Source organism: Tupaia chinensis, unplaced genomic scaffold (assembly GCF_000334495.1).
Source record: "Tupaia chinensis unplaced genomic scaffold, TupChi_1.0 Scaffold148108_1, whole genome shotgun sequence".
Taxonomy (NCBI): domain Eukaryota; kingdom Metazoa; phylum Chordata; class Mammalia; order Scandentia; family Tupaiidae; genus Tupaia; species Tupaia belangeri.
In genome coordinates this window covers 1,943,373-1,962,648 of record NW_006207959.1, presented here as the reverse complement: position 1 = coordinate 1,962,648, position 19,276 = coordinate 1,943,373, and the positions used below count along the sequence as shown (strand labels likewise).

General features: G+C 39.5%; 2 protein-coding genes across 2 annotated transcripts in view; one reads left to right on the top strand and one right to left on the bottom strand.

Annotated features, from left to right (window-relative positions):
- Nucleotides 1–19,276, top strand: part of HHIPL2 (HHIP like 2) — a 30,152-nt gene that overhangs the window by 2,525 nt on the left and 8,351 nt on the right. The window contains exons 2-6 of the mRNA XM_006170188.3: nt 2,412–3,064; nt 3,942–4,085; nt 7,276–7,607; nt 8,469–8,595; nt 16,686–16,831. Of these exons, the coding sequence (XP_006170250.1) occupies nt 2,412–3,064; nt 3,942–4,085; nt 7,276–7,607; nt 8,469–8,595; nt 16,686–16,831 (1,402 nt within the window). The remainder of the gene's footprint in view (nt 1–2,411; nt 3,065–3,941; nt 4,086–7,275; nt 7,608–8,468; nt 8,596–16,685; nt 16,832–19,276) is intronic.
- Nucleotides 13,045–15,775, bottom strand: LOC102495328 (cytochrome c oxidase subunit 6C-like). Its single transcript, XM_006170192.2, has 2 exons — nt 15,766–15,775; nt 13,045–13,308 (listed from the first exon to the last, which is right to left on the bottom strand). Exons 1-2 carry the CDS (start codon nt 15,773–15,775, stop codon nt 13,085–13,087), a joined length of 234 nt encoding a protein of 77 aa, XP_006170254.1. The 3' UTR covers nt 13,045–13,084.

The following is a 19,276-nucleotide window of genomic DNA, read 5'->3' as shown; positions in this document are numbered from 1 at the left end:
TCCAGGCCTTAGTTTTCTTACCCTGAAAGTAGAGAAATATTTATTTAGTGAGCCAATTGCATAGAAGCAACTTTGCAAACTCTACATGGCTACACAGAGTGTGCCATGAGCATGGTTATAGTGTTTTGGCCTTTTCTGTTCCCTGGTATTTCATCTTTATTTCAGTTCCCTCACTCTTTTTTTTTTTTTTTTAATTTATTTATTTGCATTCATTCACTGTACATCATTACAGCATACAAAATGAGATTTTTCATCCAGAGTATACTGTATATTGTCTCAATCAAGCACATCAACAAACATGTTATTGTCAGCAAATGATCTTCCATTTCTTGTTTTCTGTATGTTTTGCTTTTTTCCCCCGATCCTTGGTTACCTATCTCTTACCCTCTGCCACCTCCCACTCTCTTCCCACACTGTCTCTGGTATCTATGTTTGCTTTCTATACCATTCCCCCCCCACATTTTATTGAATCACCAAAGACCCTAATCAATCCAAATACCCTCATAGCAAACACAGTTCCCTCACACATTTCCATGAGCACAAGTCTAACTTTTCTTTCCCACGGAGTCTGTGAGGTGGATTCAGAGCAGTTCATTTTGCTTCTCGTTAGCAGCTCTGACAAGTACCTAAACTAGAGCTGACAGCCTGGAACTGGGACACCATGGACTATTTTGATCTGAGGGGCCAAGAGCTTGGCCCTGATAACCAAGAGCTTGCTCTACAATCTATAATCAGTGGGAAATAAGAGAGAACAAGGAACTCAGCTGCACATGAAAGATGCTGCTGGTCCTTTTGTTAAGTGATGAGAGAGCACAAGTGGATGAGTCGGTTCTGCACAAGACTGGAAAAATTAGTGATAAGAAGGGGGCTCCTGGGCCAGTGGACTCTGCTCTGTGCTGTGGCCACAACCATACCCTTTAATCCACCTTTATTATTTTCTGAATCTCCATTAAGTCTTTCTTTCATCATGATTGGGAATTGGTTGGTTGCCCATGAGATTGTATTTTTCACCCAGAAAACATTAGTCTAGGGAGATTTAAGTGCCAGGTACACCTTTGGGTGTGTTTCATATGGTCCTCATATGCTTGTGTAAAGAGCAGCTGTATTGCCTTGTAGCCACAATTTAAATTGGTATAGCTCTTACGGGGGTATTTTGCGTGTACTGAACACTCAATATATACACATTTTTAAACGCTTATCTATTGTGATTCTGGAGCTGCTGGGTCTGGGACGTGAACCATGGTCAGTCATGTGGGAATCTAGCACCTTAACCTTTACGCCATTTGCTGGTCCAACACTCAATATTTTAAATAAATAAATGAAGAGATTGCGAAATACCTATCTAGTCCTTTGTGTGACTGTAGTATTACAGAATACTATACATGGGGTGCTTTATAATGAACAGAAAAGTATTGGCTCACAGTAGTTCTGAAGGCTGGGAAGTCCAATATAAACGTGCTGACATTCCCCTTCTTGTGGCATGATTCGGGGGAGGAAGGTGAGAAGGCGAAAGGGCAAAATGGGGACAGAGCCCTCATGACTTAATCACCTCTTAAAGGTGCCACCAGTTAATACTCATACAATGGTAATTAAATTACAATGAGAATTTTTGAGGTGATAAACATTCAAAGCATAGCAACACCTAATCTCTGGTAGTAATATGTTGCATGTCCAGTTTGATAATTTCATTTTTTTTTTATTTTTATTTTTTGAGATGTTTTTGCTCTAGGGTGCATGTGCTCGCCAGAAAGACAGAGAGAGACAGAGAGATAGAAAGCGAGAAATCGCCCCCCCCTAGAGAAGATGGCCACGCCGCAATCCCTTCTCCTACATTCTCCTCTTGGGATCTTGGGCATGCACACACGTGCCCGGCGTGAGTTTAAGCCACCGGGTCCAGGACTCAAACTACGGTCAACTAAGTGAGAGTCCAGCAACATAGCCATTATACCAACTGCTGGTCCTGATAATTTTATTTTTGATTATAAAGTATTTCAAATATATGGAAAAACACAGAAGAGTAATTAACTCTATATATTCAACGTCCAGATTTAACAAACATGAAACTTATCGAAATTACTTTAGAGATGCATAATGAAATTAAGTCTTGCAGATACAGCATATAAGAAAGGAAAATATTGAGAACTTTAGAAACAAGTTTCATGTTTGTTAAATCTGGACGTTGAATATATAGAGTTAATTACTTTAAAAAATTTTTTAATGGATCATCATTTAGTAAAACTTTGTGTTAGAAACTAAGCTGAAATGCTGGAGATAGTATGATGAATATGGGAGATCTGAGAAAAGAGAAGTGATTTAATAGTACCTGATAACAAAAACCCCAGAATCCCGATTTTCTCCTAGGTTATTTTTCTTTACTGCTTAGTTTGAGCCCCATTTTCCTTTTTTTTTAGGAATGCTCGCCTTACGCAGCTCACCTCTACGATGCTGAGAACCCTCAGACGCCCCTCCGGAACCTTCCTGGTCTCTGCTCTGACTACTGCTATGCATTTCATTCTAATTGCCACTCTGCCATCTCTCTGCTGACCAATGACCGTGGCCTCCAGGAGTCCCAAGGAAAGGATGGTTCCCGCTTCTGCCACCTTCTCAACCTTCCTGACAAGGACTATTGCTTCCCCAATGTCCTGAGGAATGACCACCTCAACCGAAACCTGGGTGTAGTGGCCGAGGACCATCAGGGCTGCCTGCAGCTTTGCCTGACCGAGGTGGCCAATGGGCTGAGAAACCCTGTGTCCATGGTGCATGCTGGGGATGGCACCCATCGCTTCTTTGTTGCCGAGCAGCTGGGAGTGGTGTGGGTCTATCTCCCAGATGGGAGTCGTCTGGAGCAACCCTTCTTAGATCTCAAGAGTATCGTGTTGACCACTCCATGGATTGGGGATGAGAGAGGTTTTTTGGGGTTGGCTTTTCATCCCAAATTCCGCCATAACCGCAAATTCTATATTTATTATTCATGCCTGGGCAAGAAGAAGGTAGAAAAGATTCGGATTAGTGAGATGAAGGTTTCTCGGGCAGACCCCAACAAAGCTGACCCCAAATCAGAGAGGTGAGACATCTTCAGGAGAGTTTACAGCTCTGCACTGTGTTCTGAAATAATGCCAATCAGGTCTTTGAGAAGATAGGAGGGAACTTCGCTGGCTTTAGAACTTAAAATATTGAGAAAGGAGTCACTGATTAATGAGGACAGTCCAAGTTAGACTCTTGAGTCAAGGGCCTTTACAGGGCATAGCCATAACCTTATAGTTACTTTAATTAAGGCCCAGTTTCCCTCTTTTTACAGAGGATAAGTAAGGGTCAGCAGCCACAGGGGTTTGATAAATGATTGTTGATAGTACCAACATATTACACATAATAACAGCCTCTGTTTGTGTGGTCTTTAAATCCCAGACCCTTTATCCTGAATGTGTGATTTCTCATCCTCATAGCAAGCTGAAGCACAAGGCATAAAACTATTGATACATGGGCATATGAGGACTCAATTCTAACTGACCCCAGGCGCTGATGCTTTTGAGTCTACTACCCTGTCTTTTCCTTCTCTTTTCTGCCTTTCTCTTTTCCCATTATAGAGAGGTTGGAGAATTAGAAAGAGCATGATAGTCCTATCCCTGCTTTGTTGCTTAAAGGAAGGGACTGGGAGTTCCTGTAGAGCAGAGAGTAAGGACAAGCCCTAGGAAAGTATTGTTATTTACCGTGGCTTTGTATACAGCTTGTGAAGTCATGGTATAAAAGAAAAAGGATCCATGAAAGGTCAAACTAGGAAACAAAAGATGTCTCAGGACCCCATGTAGTTCTTGAGAACTGAAGCATGTTTTGGCTGACTTGGCAGATCTTGGGGCTTGGATCAGTCATTTCTGGGCATCTCAAGAGAGTGTAGCTTCGGTTTGTGGTCAAAGTCTAATGCATAGTTTCTTTTTCTCTCCCAGAGTCATCTTGGAAATAGAAGAACCAGCCTCAAATCATAATGGTGGACAACTTCTTTTTGGCTTGGATGGCTATCTGTACATATTCACTGGGGATGGAGGACAAGGTGGAGATCCTTTTGGCAAGTTTGGAAATGCTCAAAACAAGTAAGCCAAATGGAGGCTGGCCTCCGTCCCTTTGGAGTGAGCCTCTGGTACAGTGTTTCTGTGGAGACAGAGTCAAATCCAAATTTCTTACTGCAAGATGCAGCTTTCTCCACTGAGACGAATGGAAGGAACATTTGGTTTTCTGCCCTTTAAATTTCAGACATAGTGTTTTTTACCAGTTAACATTATGGATGCTCAGTGTAACTCTCAGAGTGCTATGTAAAGAATTTAGAATTTGGGGACCAGCAGTTGGCATAATGGCTATGTTGCTGGTCTTCCATGTAGTCAACCACAGTTCGACTCTCAGACCTGGAGGCTTAAATTCACGGTGGGTACATGATCCTGAGAGGAAAATGGAGGAGAAGGGATTGCAGTGTGGTCATTCCCCCTGGAGGAGTGATTTCTTGCTTTTTGTCTCTCTGTCTCTTTCTGTCTTTTTGGCGAGCTCATGTGCCCTATAGCAAAACAAAACAAAACAAAAACAAAAACAAACAAACAAAAACAAAAACAAAAAAACAAAAACCTCTAAAAAAAAAGGATTCAGAATTTTAAAAGTATGTTAGTGGGCCACTATTCATCACATCAATCAACCAATTTAAGTCAAGTCAACAATATTATAGAGCAGTATGTTCCAGGCACTGGACATACACGAGGTGTTAGAGAGGTGATGTGTACTGGGCACTTGCTGTGGGTCTAGCTGCTGTTTTAAGTGCTTTATGTGTGTTCGAGAACATCATTCTAACAACCTTCAAAAGCAAGGTTTCTTACCCATTTTGCATATAACCATCACCTTGATCACTGCCTGGAACAAGGGAGTCACTCCACACATATGTATGGAATGAGCAGACCCCAACAAAGCTGACCCCAAATCAGAGAGGTGAGACATCTTCAGGAGAGTTTACAGCTCTGCACTGTGTTCTGAAATAATGCCAATCAGGTCTTTGAGAAGATAGGAGGGAACTTCGCTGGCTTTAGAACTTAAAATATTGAGAAAGGAGTCACTGATTAATGAGGACAGTCCAAGTTAGACTCTTGAGTCAAGGGCCTTTACAGGGCATAGCCATAACCTTATAGTTACTTTAATTAAGGCCCAGTTTCCCTCTTTTTACAGAGGATAAGTAAGGGTCAGCAGCCACAGGGGTTTGATAAATGATTGTTGATAGTACCAACATATTACACATAATAACAGCCTCTGTTTGTGTGGTCTTTAAATCCCAGACCCTTTATCCTGAATGTGTGATTTCTCATCCTCATAGCAAGCTGAAGCACAAGGCATAAAACTATTGATACATGGGCATATGAGGACTCAATTCTAACTGACCCCAGGCGCTGATGCTTTTGAGTCTACTACCCTGTCTTTTCCTTCTCTTTTCTGCCTTTCTCTTTTCCCATTATAGAGAGGTTGGAGAATTAGAAAGAGCATGATAGTCCTATCCCTGCTTTGTTGCTTAAAGGAAGGGACTGGGAGTTCCTGTAGAGCAGAGAGTAAGGACAAGCCCTAGGAAAGTATTGTTATTTACCGTGGCTTTGTATACAGCTTGTGAAGTCATGGTATAAAAGAAAAAGGATCCATGAAAGGTCAAACTAGGAAACAAAAGATGTCTCAGGACCCCATGTAGTTCTTGAGAACTGAAGCATGTTTTGGCTGACTTGGCAGATCTTGGGGCTTGGATCAGTCATTTCTGGGCATCTCAAGAGAGTGTAGCTTCGGTTTGTGGTCAAAGTCTAATGCATAGTTTCTTTTTCTCTCCCAGAGTCATCTTGGAAATAGAAGAACCAGCCTCAAATCATAATGGTGGACAACTTCTTTTTGGCTTGGATGGCTATCTGTACATATTCACTGGGGATGGAGGACAAGGTGGAGATCCTTTTGGCAAGTTTGGAAATGCTCAAAACAGCCAAGCCAAATGGAGGCTGGCCTCCGTCCCTTTGGAGTGAGCCTCTGGTACAGTGTTTCTGTGGGAGTCAAATCAAAACAAGTAAGCCAAATGGAGGCTGGCCTCCGTCCCTTTGGAGTGAGCCTCTGGGACTTCTGTGGAGTGGAGACAGAGTCAAATCCAAATTTCTTACTGCAAGATGCAGCTTTCTCCACTGAGACGAATGGAAGGAACATTTGGTTTTCTGCCCTTTAAATTTCAGACATAGTGTTTTTTACCAGTTAACATTATGGATGCTCAGTGTAACTCTCAGAGTGCTATGTAAAGAATTTAGAATTTGGGGACCAGCAGTTGGCATAATGGCTATGTTGCTGGTCTTCCATGTAGTCAACCACAGTTCGACTCTCAGACCTGGAGGCTTAAATTCACGGTGGGTACATGATCCTGAGAGGAAAATGGAGGAGAAGGGATTGCAGTGTGGTCATTCCCCCTGGAGGCGTGATTTCTTGCTTTTTGTCTCTCTGTCTCTTTCTGTCTTTTTGGCGAGCTCATGTGCCCTATAGCAAAACAAAACAAAACAAAAACAAAAACAAACAAACAAAAACAAAAACAAAAAAACAAAAACCTCTAAAAAAAAAGGATTCAGAATTTTAAAAGTATGTTAGTGGGCCACTATTCATCACATCAATCAACCAATTTAAGTCAAGTCAACAATATTATAGAGCAGTATGTTCCAGGCACTGGACATACACGAGGTGTTAGAGAGGTGATGTGTACTGGGCACTTGCTGTGGGTCTAGCTGCTGTTTTAAGTGCTTTATGTGTGTTCGAGAACATCATTCTAACAACCTTCAAAAGCAAGGTTTCTTACCCATTTTGCGTATGGCATATAACCATCACCTTGATCACTGCCTGGAACAAGGGAGTCACTCCACACATATGTATGGAATGAATGCATCCTATCAAATATAAGCATTATGATATCCATTTTACAGACAAGAAAACAGACATGGAGGTCACACAGGGAGTAAGTAAAAAAAAATTCATAGTATTAACCAAATCAGAGAGAAACCATCCTCAATAAAAAATTGAAGCTATAACTTACCCAGGGCAACTTGGACCAGGGGCACATTGAACATTTGCCCAGTAGTTCTCCTTGAGCTCAACATGGAGAAGTCTTAACATCTGGTATATATTTAAAAGAAGACAGTAAGTCACCAGATTCCCAGCATTCTCTTAGCATCAGCCATCAGTTGGACCTCCTGGGCAGTCTCATGCTCATGCATGCCTGTTTCTCGGCCTTCTTTCTTTCAGAAGTTCCCTGCTGGGAAAAGTGTTAAGGATTGATGTGAATGGTGCAGGCTCTGATGGCAAGCGGTATCGGGTGCCCCCGGACAACCCCTTTGTGTTTGAGCCAGGGGCCCACCCCATGATCTATGCCTATGGGATCAGGAACATGTGGCGCTGTGCGGTGGACCGAGGGGACCCTACCACACACCAGGGCCGAGGCCGGATATTCTGTGGGGACGTGGGCCAGAACAGGTTTGAAGAAGTAGACCTCATTGTCAAAGGCGGAAACTACGGCTGGAGGGCAAAGGAAGGGTTTGAATGTTATGACAAAAAACTTTGTCACAACGCCTCCTTGGGTAAGTAAGACACTGTTGGGGTGATTTCCTGAATGAGTTGAAGTGGTTGAAGCTGGAGGTGGGGGAATAAAACCTGAGCCTGTCCTGCCCTGCAGGTCCTTTAAGGAGTGCCCTATTTGTGTCCTGCGGGATGTGCTTCTCCAGTGGGCCTGCAGCCTCTGACACCAGAGATACCTGAAGTGCTGGTTAAAGTGTAGATTCCCAGGTCTCTACCTTAGACCTAAGTGAATTGGAATCTTGGGAGAATTTGGGAAATGGAATTGACCTAGGACTCTGTATCTTAAATAAGTTTCCCATGTGATCGTACAAATACTATTTTGAGAACCAGTGGCAGGGGAAAATTGGCTGTCATGTGTTTTTACTTGTGCCCCAATTAGGACAGCCCGCTGTACCTCAATAAGCAAGTTGTGCTTTAGAAACTCCAGCTGGCTCAAAATGTCGATGTTCTAACTCCATCATCATTGCTTAGTTTTTATTATTTATTTATTTATTTGGTTCTCTAAGTTATAAAGCATTGTACAGATTCCCATGATACGTATTAAACCCTAAACTTGAGTGTCTGCCATATCAACCTGGGGGAGAACTTATGTGTATAGATTTCTAGATCAATGCCTCATAAATGGGGGATTTTTTTAAAACTTCCTCTCTGCCTGCAGGTAAAAGTCAGATGAGAAGCTTGCAAATACTGTTTCTGGTCTGTTGAGAAAAATTAAAATAATTTACTTGCCTGCCTGGCCTACTAATGGGCCAAGAGATAAAATGTTCTTCACTGAATCAGGCAACTCCATTTGAAAACTCTCTTCTACCTTGAAGCTCCCAATTTTTGGTCATTATATTTACTCTTTTCTTCTTCCTGGACAGATGATGTTCTGCCTATCTTTGCTTATGGTCATGCCGTAGGAAAGTCAGTCACTGGAGGGTATGTCTACCGTGGGTGCGAATCACCAAATCTTAATGGCCTCTACATCTTTGGAGACTTCATGAGTGGGTAAGAAAGGGTTGATGTCCCTTCTCTCTCTCCCACCCCTCCTTTAAAAAAATTTTTTTTTCCAGAGGGCATGCGTGCTCACTGGACAGAGACTGAGAGAGGGAAAGTGAGAAATTACCCCTCAGGGGAGATGGCCTCACCATAGTCCCTTCTCCTCTATCCTCCTCTTGGGATTTTGGACACATGCACATATGCGTGCGTTTGCGCACCTGATGTGATTTTCAAGCCACTGAGTTCAGGACTCAAACCATAGTCAGCCATGTGGGAGTCCAGTGCCTTAGCCGCCATACCACCTGCCGGCCCCTTTCTTTTTAATTTTAATCTGTTTATTGAGGTATAACTTATATCTGGTGAAATGCAGTCTCTTAAAAGCACAGATGGATAATATGAAAGTATACAATTTTGTTACCACCAATCATATCAAGATGCAGAATAGTTCCATCACCCTGGAAATTCCTTCTTGCCTATTGCTTGTCAATACCATCCCTTTCCTCCTCCTCCTCCTCCCTCTCTCTCTCTCTGTCTCTCTCACACACACACATCCCAACAGAGATAACTGTTCTCATTATAGATTAATTTTGCTTCTGGGAGCTTCATTTATCAATGGAACCATAGAGTATGAAACTCTTTTCTTGGGCTTGCTTCTTTAATCCAATAATGTTTGTGAGATTCATCAGTGTTGTTGCATATGTGTAGTTTATCTTTTTTATTGCTTTGTCGTGTTTAATTATATGGACATACCACAAGTTTTTCATCTATTTTCCATGTTGATGGATGCTTTGACCATTTCCATCTTTTTTTAAAATTTATTTTATTTTTTAAATTTAAATTTATTTATTTACATTCATTCACTGTACATCATGACAATTCATCTTTTTTTTTTTTTGAAACATTTTTGCTATAGGGTGCATGTCGTCCCACGGAATTTAAATTTATTTATTTACATTCATTCACTGTACATCATGACAATTCATCTTTTTTTTTTTTTGAAACATTTTTGCTATAGGGTGCATGTGCTCCCCAGATAGACAGAGGCAAAGAGATAGAAAGTGAGAAATCACCCTCAGGGGAGATGGCCATATTGCAATCCATTCTCCTCTCTTCTCTCGGGATTTTGGCACACATGCACATGTAACCAGCATGAATTTTAAGCCTCCAGGTCCAGAACTTGAACCATGGTTGACTACCTGGACGTCCACTGACATAACCCTTATGCCATCTGCTGATCCCAGCCATTTTCATCTTTTAGGATATTAAAAATAAGCAGATTTTAGATTATTTAAGAAATTGTGTGATCAATAAAAAGTGGGGGGGAAAGGAATGGATTAGTACTGTAGACACAAGAGATAGTGTGAGGAGAGAGTGGGAAAGGGCAGAGGGTCAGACATAGGGGTAAATATAAATATATATATACACACACACATATATATACACACACACACACACATATATATATATACACACACATATATATGTGAAACTAGAAATGGAAAATTATTGATGATAACATACATGATTAAGCCACTATGCAGTATATTCTGGATGGGAAACTACTTTTTGTATGCTGTGATGATGATTAGGGGATGAATATACATTAATTAATTTAAAGAAAGTTTTAGAAAAAAAATAAATAAAATGTGGCTAGTCCAAATTAAGATGTTGTGATTATAAAATGCATAATGAGTTTATGGAAATAAAATGTAGACATCTCATTAATTTTTATAATTATCCCACATATAATTGATTCTGTGGTTATTACCAAATCTTTTTTTTTTTGAGAGGTTTTTGCCATAGGGTACATGCACTTGCCAGAAAGACAGAGAGAGACTGAGAGACAAAAAGTGAGAAATCACCCCTCAGGAGGGGATGGCCACGCCACAATCCCTTCTCCTCCATTTTCCTATCAGGATCTTGGACATACACACACACGCCTGGTTTGAGTTTAAGCCATCGGGTCCAGGACTCAAGAATTACAGTTGACTACATGAGAGTCCAGCGACATAGTCATTATGCCATCGGCTGGTCCCTATCACATGTTATTTGGATATAGTAATTTAAATAGAATACATTATTAAAACTTAAAAAAAATAAATAAAAATAAAACTTTTACAATATTTTGTAGTTTTCAGTGTAGAGCTCTTATACATATATTTAAGTATTTCATAGTGGCTGATGCTATAGTAAATGTGTTACATTTCTGTTTCTGATTATTAATTAATAGTATATAGAAATATATTTTAATATTGAGCTATGAGGGATTTCAAAAGTTCATGGAAAAATAGAATTTTAGTATCTGTGCTGCTGAAGTGAGCACCTTAGAAAAATGAAGTATGAATTTGTTTTAGTGTAAAAAATTTCAAAACCCCTGCATAGTTCTTTTTATAATATTCATTTTCAATAAACTTTTTGAAGCCTCAATGTATTTAGCAAACTTGCTGAACTTCTTATTCATTCTGGTAGGTTTTTTTTTTTTCTTTAATTAGATTCCATTGGATTTTCAATGTGGAAGATCATTTTCGCTGTGAATATAGACAATTTTACTTTCCTTTTGCTGAACTGAAAGCCTTGTATTATTTCTCTATGGCTTTTTACTCCAACTTAAACATTCAGTACAGTGTTGGACAGAAGTCGGGGAAAGCATTCATTTCTTACCATCATATTGGTGTGACTTTAGCTGAAGCTGTTTTTTTTATACAACACAAATCCATTTTTATTCATTTACGTTTCAGTATTTTAAATCCTTGAGGGGTACAGCATCACATGGATTCTATGTCCAATGGCCTTAGCAGGAAGATTGCTTCAGAATTTGACTTGAACCATGCCACTGTTTCCATGGGCATGAGTAACCTTTCCCCAGATTACTCTGGTTTTATTTGGTTTGCCACCAGGAGTCACTGTGTTGTTTTTTGCTTTGTACACATAAGCACACCTCTTGCCTAAATAGAATTCCGTTTCATCTCGTGCATAAACACCTTCAATTTTAGGAAGAGCTGTGTGCTCCCTTTGGTTCCTGAGACCCCACTTATAGACAGCAAAAATGGCCTAGGACCACAGCCTTCCAGACATAGTTGCCTTTTAGAAGTCCTGTTCCCAGCAGGCCTCCACAGGCTCCAAGATGGCGGGAAGAGGAAAGCCTAGCTGAAGCTGTTTTATACATGCCATTTAATCAGGCTAAGCAAGTTTCCTTCTACTTCTCATTGACAGAGAATTTGTGTTAGGTATCCATTTTGGGTTTTATCAAATGTCTTTTTGCCTATTTTGAGAGAATCACTGTTTTTCATTTTTAGTTTATATGGTGAATTTAATTTTTGTTATTATTGTTAATAATCTTGCATTCCTGAGATTACTACCACTTGGTTATCATCTGTTGTCCTTTTTATATATAATTGGATATGATTTGTTAGCATGTTATTTGGGATTTTTATCTGTGTTCATGAAGGAATGGTAAGCTGTCATTTTTCTTTCTTGCAATATTTTGTCAGATTTTGAAATCAAGGTAAAGTAGACTTTACAGAATGAGTTGGAAAATATTCCTTCCTCTTAATTTATCTGGAAGAATTTGTGTAAAATAGATACTATTTCTTACTTACTTACATATTTCTTTCCAAGTAAAGCCATCTGGGCCTAAAGTTTTATATATAGAAAGACTTAAGTGCAAATTCAATTCGCATAATAGATATAGACTCTTCAATTTATCAGCTTCTTTTGAGTGAGTCTTGATATTTTGTGACATTCAAGGGATTTGTCCAATTCACCTAGTTGTCAAATTTTTTGGCATTAAGTCATTCACAATACTCGATTATTCTTTTAATATATAGAGAAACGATAGTTTACTTATTTTAGATATGGATTAAAAAAGGGGGTTATCTCTTTTTTTGTATTAGTCTAGTTAGAGGTTTATCAATTTTATTAATCTTATTTGTGAAATGATTTTTGGGTTCACTGACTTTTTTCTCTACCATATTTCTCTCTTTTATTTCATTGATTTCTAATCTATCTTTCCTTCTGCTTTGTTTGTGTTTAATTTACTCTTTTATTTCATGTTTTTCTAGATGGAAGATGAGGTCTGATTTGAGAACTGGTATTTTTTTTACTATGTATGTTTAGTACTATACATTTTCCTCTAATTACAATACTTTATTAGCACATTGTTAATTTCAAATATATGGTGTTTTCTTTTTAATTCACTTAAAATATTCTCCAAGTTTTCTATTTTCAATTTCTTTGTCCCATGAGTTCTTTCAAAGTGCTATATTTGAAGATTTTCCAGAGATCTTTCTGCTACTGATTTCTAATCTATATTATTGCTGTCACAGAATATACTACCTATGACTTGAGAGCTTATCTTGGATATTTTCTCCTTTTTTTTTTTTTTTTTTACTGTCCACAGTATTTATTTATTAATAAGAACTATTCTTTAGCCCATGTATTCATGTTTTATAGTTCAGGAACATGGCACCAATCCAATGACATTCTTTACATTCCAAAATCACTTTGTACTCTGAAAGATCCCAGTCTTCTTCATCTTCTCAAAATCTTTCATAGAATCATAATTTCTATAGAAATCGGCATATGCTTTCTTTCTTGGTTCAGCCACTGCAAACTTATAGAAAGCTGCAGCACTCAGGGATATAATGAATGCTCCAACAATATGAAATCTCAGACACCTGGCCAGAAGGCCATGCGATTGAGGCTTCACCAAAGCACTGGAAGCTAGGGCAGTTACTGTCCCTCAACACCAATGTCCTACCAGGCTGGAGAAGAAATGTCTGGCACTCACCTATCCTGGATTTTCTGGGTGGGCCCTACTATAATCACAAGTGTGCTTAAAAGAGGAAGGTAGAGGGAGATTTGAAGACAGAAAAGATAGAAAGTAGTGTGAAATCAGAAGCAGAGAAGCTAAAAAAAGCAAGGAAACTGATTGTCCTTTAGAGCCTCTGGAGGGAGCACAGTCCTGCCAAAACAGTGATTTGGCTCCATGAAAACCATTTCAGAATTCTAGCTTACAAACCTATCAGAAATAAATATGTGTTTTGTTTTTGTTTTGTTTTGTTTTGATGCCAGAAGGTGTATACATGCATATGTGAGAACCTCCTAATGGGGCTTGGTCACACTGCAATCCTTTTTTCTCTCCATTTCTCCATTCTGTCACGATCTTGGGTATGTCCATACATGCCCAGTGTATTTTTTAGGCCACTCTTAGCCATGTGGAATCTGACTTCCTCTGCATAGCACCACAAGGCCAGCCCTATGTGTTGTTTTAAGCCACTTAGTTGTGATAATTTGTTACAATACCAATAAGAAAATAATACAATGACTATTCCTAATGCCTTTTACCACTTTGTGTAGTTGTATATTTCATTCTATTATCATTTACCTTCTGCCTGAATGACTTCTTTTCACATTTTGTCCAATAGATCTACTGGTTATGAATTCTCTCTGCTCTTAAAGTGTTTATTTTGCTTTCATTTTTGAAAGATATTTTCACTGTAGAAGTCTATGTTGACATGTTTTTTCTTTCATTCATCCAAGAGGTCACTCCACTATTTTCTGGTTGTGTAATATCAATTAGAAAACTTCGTGTCGGGACCAGCAGTTAGTGTAATGGCTGTGTCTCTTGACTCCCACGTAGTCGACTGCGGTTCGTGTCCCGGACCCGGTGGCTTAAAACTCACGCCAGGCATGTGTGCATGTGTGCCCAAGATCCCGAGAGGAGAAAGGAGAAGAAGGGATTGTGGTGTGGCCATCTCCCCTGGGGGGGGATTTCTAGCTTTCTGTCTCTCTTTGTCTTCCTGGCGAGCGCACGCGTCCTATAGCAAACACCTCTAAAAAAAAAAGAAAAAAGAAAAAAGAAAACCTTGTGTCATCTTTACATAAGTTCCTCCATATCTGATGTGTCATTTTTTTCCTCTGGCTACTTTTAAGGTTTTCTCTTTATTATTGGTTTCATGCAAATTTATTAAGATATGCCTTTAGTATAATAGAAATTTTTGTTTATATTTCTTGTGCTTTTATTTATTGCAGTTATTAGATCTGTGAATTTATAGATCTCCTTAAATATGGAAAAATCTTAACTATTATTTCTTTAAATATATATATTCATCTGTATCCCCAACCTTGCTTTTACCTCTTCTCATTAGGAGACTAATTATTGGGTTGTTGGGAAAGTCATGACTTGTTTTTCTATGCAAAAATGCATCTTGACTTTTCAGACAACACAGTACATGCATGTTGGGCTGCTTAAGTTGTCATACAGCCATTGAAGATTTATTTATATTTAAAGTTTTTTTCCTTTGCATAATTTTTTTCACTTTGCATAATTTGTTATAGCTTTAGTTCATAAATTGTTTCTTCTGTAATGTCTAACTAACCATTCTTCCCATCTACTGTGTGCTTTAACCCAAATACTGCATTTTCACCTCTGGAAACTTGATTTGAGTCTTTAAGAAATATTTTGAATGTCTCTTTTTAATTATTTTAGCATGTGGAATATAGTAATAATTACTGTTTATCTGCTAATTTTAACATGTGCATCAGTTCTGTGTCTGTTTTGGTTGACTTCAGTCTTTGCTATAGGTTGTATTATCCTCCTTTTATACTTGCCTGGCAATATTTTATTGCAGACATTATTAATTTAATTTCCTAGGTGCTGAATATTTTTATATTCCTATAAATATTTGTGAGTTCTGTTCTAAAACATTCTTACTTGGAAATAATGTGATTCTTTGAGATATTGCTATTAGTATTTGCTAAACAGGAGCTTTCTCTAGAGTTCTGTATTCCTGACTATTAAAGTAAGACTTCCTGAAAACTTAACCAATTCCTGTGAGTTATACTTACATGATTTCTGACCCTAAGTATGTGCTGGTCCTTCCCTTCTAATTCTTTCCCCTGTTTTAGGTAGTTTCTTCATGCCTATTTGCTATTGAATATATGAATGAATAATTAAGGGAGGAGCTTTTGCAGAGCTCTGAAGTTTATTCTCTGTGCAGTTTTCTTCTCTCCAGTATCCATCCTGAAAACTGTCACTGCATTGGTTTTCCTGGACTCTCAGAAATGTCCTTTCAACTCAAGGAGTCTGCTGGGCTATGCCTGTGTTTTCCCTCTTTGCGCTGGCAACTCTGTCAAGGTAGTTTGTAAGGCTCACCTTGTTAGCTTCCCATCTCTCACACTCCTGCATTGCGTGATAATGTCATTCTGTTTTGTGCGAGTCTTTGATTCTTTAAGGTGGGAGGATAAATCTCGTCCCTGCTACTCTATTTTAGTTAGAAAGGATGTTCATATTATAAATATATAAATAGATTTCATTTATTCTTGGTTACAGAGATGGGGTAGAGTTACTAGTCAGATCCTTTATCATCACTTAGAGTTTTTAGGATGTCATTGTTTTTTCCTACTACTCTAACTTCCCTACTCCTTCTCCTGATTGATTTGTGGATTCTTGACGTTTAAGCGTCAGAATCACCTGGGTTTGGGCATGTCTGTTTCCATAAAAGTTTTCAGATGGTTCCAATGAGCCCCCTGGATTTACTCAATCCCTTTTCGTTTTCTACTAAAAACCTGCTTTTAATTCAGATAGATGGCAGAGGAAGGGGAAACATCTGTTGGGTACCCTATTTCCATAACAACAATAGTAATAAAATCAGCTAGCAGTTTTTGAGCCCTTCCTATGTGCCGGGCACGTTGGTGAGATCTTTATATGTATCACCTTATTTAACTCAAAATTCTCCCCTATGGTAAGTTCTATTATCTTTCCCCATTTTACAGATGAGGAAATGGAGGCATAGGGATGTTGGTCAACTAGCCAAAGGTCACATAACTGAGAAAAATAAGATGAGTTTTTGGCAGTGGTACCACCTCTACAGGGTATCAACCTCTTTTTATATTAGAAAATGAGCTTCTTCGTCTAGGGTAGGTGGGCGACTACAGTATTTCTGTAGCAACTTTTGTAGTTCCTGTGGGAGGCAAGTATTGGTTTCTTTATGGAAGATCCAGTTCTAGTACTCAGGGATCCCTAGTTCTAGGAGGAAAAGTATCCTGCAGAATGGAAATATGGATTCCTACAATATAAGGTTTTATTTTTCATCTAGTCGACTTATGGCTTTGCAGGAAGATAGAAGAACCAAGAAATGGAAGAAGCAGGACATTTGCTTGGGCAACACTGCATCCTGTGCCTTCCCAGGGCTGATCAGTACTCACAGCAAGTTCATTATCTCCTTTGCTGAAGATGAAGCAGGTAACAAATGTCCAGGGTTATACGATTCTACTTACTGGAACTTAACCACAGGCATTGACACAAGATTTGTATAAATAGTTATTACCACTTTCACTTTTATCACTACTATTTAGTCATCTTTTATAATATACTGGATATTGTTCTAAGCACTTTACATTTTTACCTCCATGGTGTAATTATAATGCTCATACACCACCCCATCCTGTCTTGATTGAACCACATACCTCATTGTGGGATCAAGGTCTACACTTTGGTTTTCTCAATCATTTGACTATGAAGGGGGTTCATGTGCTCCTCCCTTCCTGCTTTTATTCTAATCTGCAGTTATAAGAATGTGGACAGGGCCAGCTGGGGACCAAACTAAGGGGCAGTGGGTGTTTTGTCCTGACTCTGTTCACTGGGAGAGAGTACCTGATGGTCAGCTCACTGGGTAGGCTGGACCCTTTGCTGACCCTGCCAGGAATTTGTGAGCAAGGGAGAATTTCTTTCTTGAAAAACCTAAGAAGGTAGGCTGCTAGGTAGGAGATTACTCATTAAACAGGCGAGGCACATGTTAGGGCATCAGTAAAACAAGGCGTGTGTGTGTGTGTGTGTGTGTGTATGTGTGAGACAGAGAGAGAGAGAGAGACTCAGTTCTAATAAATCCCCCCCCAATTTTGTAATCAGAAATTTCAGCTTTATTTAAGTTTATAGAAGTTATTTCATTTTCAAAGATAAAAATTTCAAATTCAAAACAAATTTTATTTTGTCTGACGTCTGTGAGAACAGTAATCTTTTCCGTAGCTGGCACTGGATCTAGTCATGCTTAGAAGCAGAGTCTAAAATGGGACTGTAAGTGTAAAGCAGAGCCTTGAAGAGTTCCTAAATATGTTTATTTATTTATTTATTTTGTCCACGCTGGGTCCTGGGGCAGCTGCACAGGACCTTAACTTTGAGTAGATACAAAGAAGCCCAGTCAACTCCTGGACCCTTCCCTCTCAGCTACTGAGGAAGAGAGAGTTTGAGATGAACATTTTACAGCAACAGAGGGTATTTTGGAAAATCCAAGCATTTTTAATAGGAAAAAAGTCTATGTGAATTCCAAATTGGAAGTCCAAACATTTAAAAGAGGAGAGAAACCACAGGCTGGCAGAATGACGTTTAGTGGAAAGTGGATGACGTGAAAGTTACGGGCACTGTTGGGGCCTCTCTCATGCTGGACACCCCTAGGTCCCTAGAAGGAGAACCCCTGGAGCAGGCCTGTTCGGGAATCCTAGGCTTTTCAGGAGGCTACAGAAATCTTGAGTTTGGTGGTGTGGTTCATTGTGCCTGCAGACTTCTTGCTAGAGAAAACAGGCAGTTTTTGAAAACCAGTCAGTACATCTGGCAAAGAAACTAAGCGTCCTTGGCTGAAGTTTACGAAGTGCACTTGCCAACATGGTCCCAAGCCAGACTGCCCAAGGGCGGCCCTAAAGCTAGTGAGGGTGTTCCTGAGGTGATTTATTTTCTTCTGGAGTTACTTGCTTTTGTGTTTTTGCATAAACTGATACATATTTTCTGCTTTTGGCATATTCTTTTTTAAAAACAGTTTTGCCAGTGGGCATATGCACTCACAAGGGGTTGGGAGACTGGGAAAGCAGCCCCTGTGGGCCATTTCTCCTTCCTCTCAGGATTTTGGGTGTGCACACACATGTACCCAGTGTGTTTCTCAAACCTCAGAGTCTAGGACTTGAACCACACAGTCAGCCGTGTGAGATCCAGCCACCCTAACCCCAGGCCACTGACTGACCCAGGCATATCCCTTCTTACTTGGAGAGAGTTTTTAGATCTGAGCGTTCTTTCACTATTTTATTATAGCCTCAGCTGCTGCTAAGTTAACTTATCGAGTTTTGGAGCTGGCAGCCAGGGCTAATAGAGAACTGCAGAGCTGGCCCTTCCTAAGTTTTGATCAGTTGGATTTCTGAATGTCAGTCACTGGAGCACATTTTTAAGAAGGCTGGTCAAACTAAAAATGCTGGCAGTAAGTTCACATTGTGCACATTTTTGTTCACATGATAGATTATAGTTTTGTTTCCCTCCTACAATATAAATTAGAAATATCATTTGGGAGGCCAGCAGGTGGCATGGTAGTTAAGGTGCTGGACTCCCACATGGCCATATGCAATATGAGACCCGGACCTGGAGGCTTGAAAATGATGCCAAGCACATGTGTGTGCATGCCCAAAGCCCTGAGAAGAGACTGGAGAAGAAGGGATTATGGCATGGCTATCCACCCTGGGGGATGATTACTCACTTTTTCTTTTCTGTCTCTCTCCAGAGAGGACATGTGCCCTATAGCAAAAAACTAGAAAAAAGAAAACTAAAAAAGTCAGTTGAAATTCACGTCTAGAATCATTTTCCCTTAAAAATACAATGAGAAATCTATGGCATGTTGAAGACATGTAATCTACAGAAACTGTAGTCATG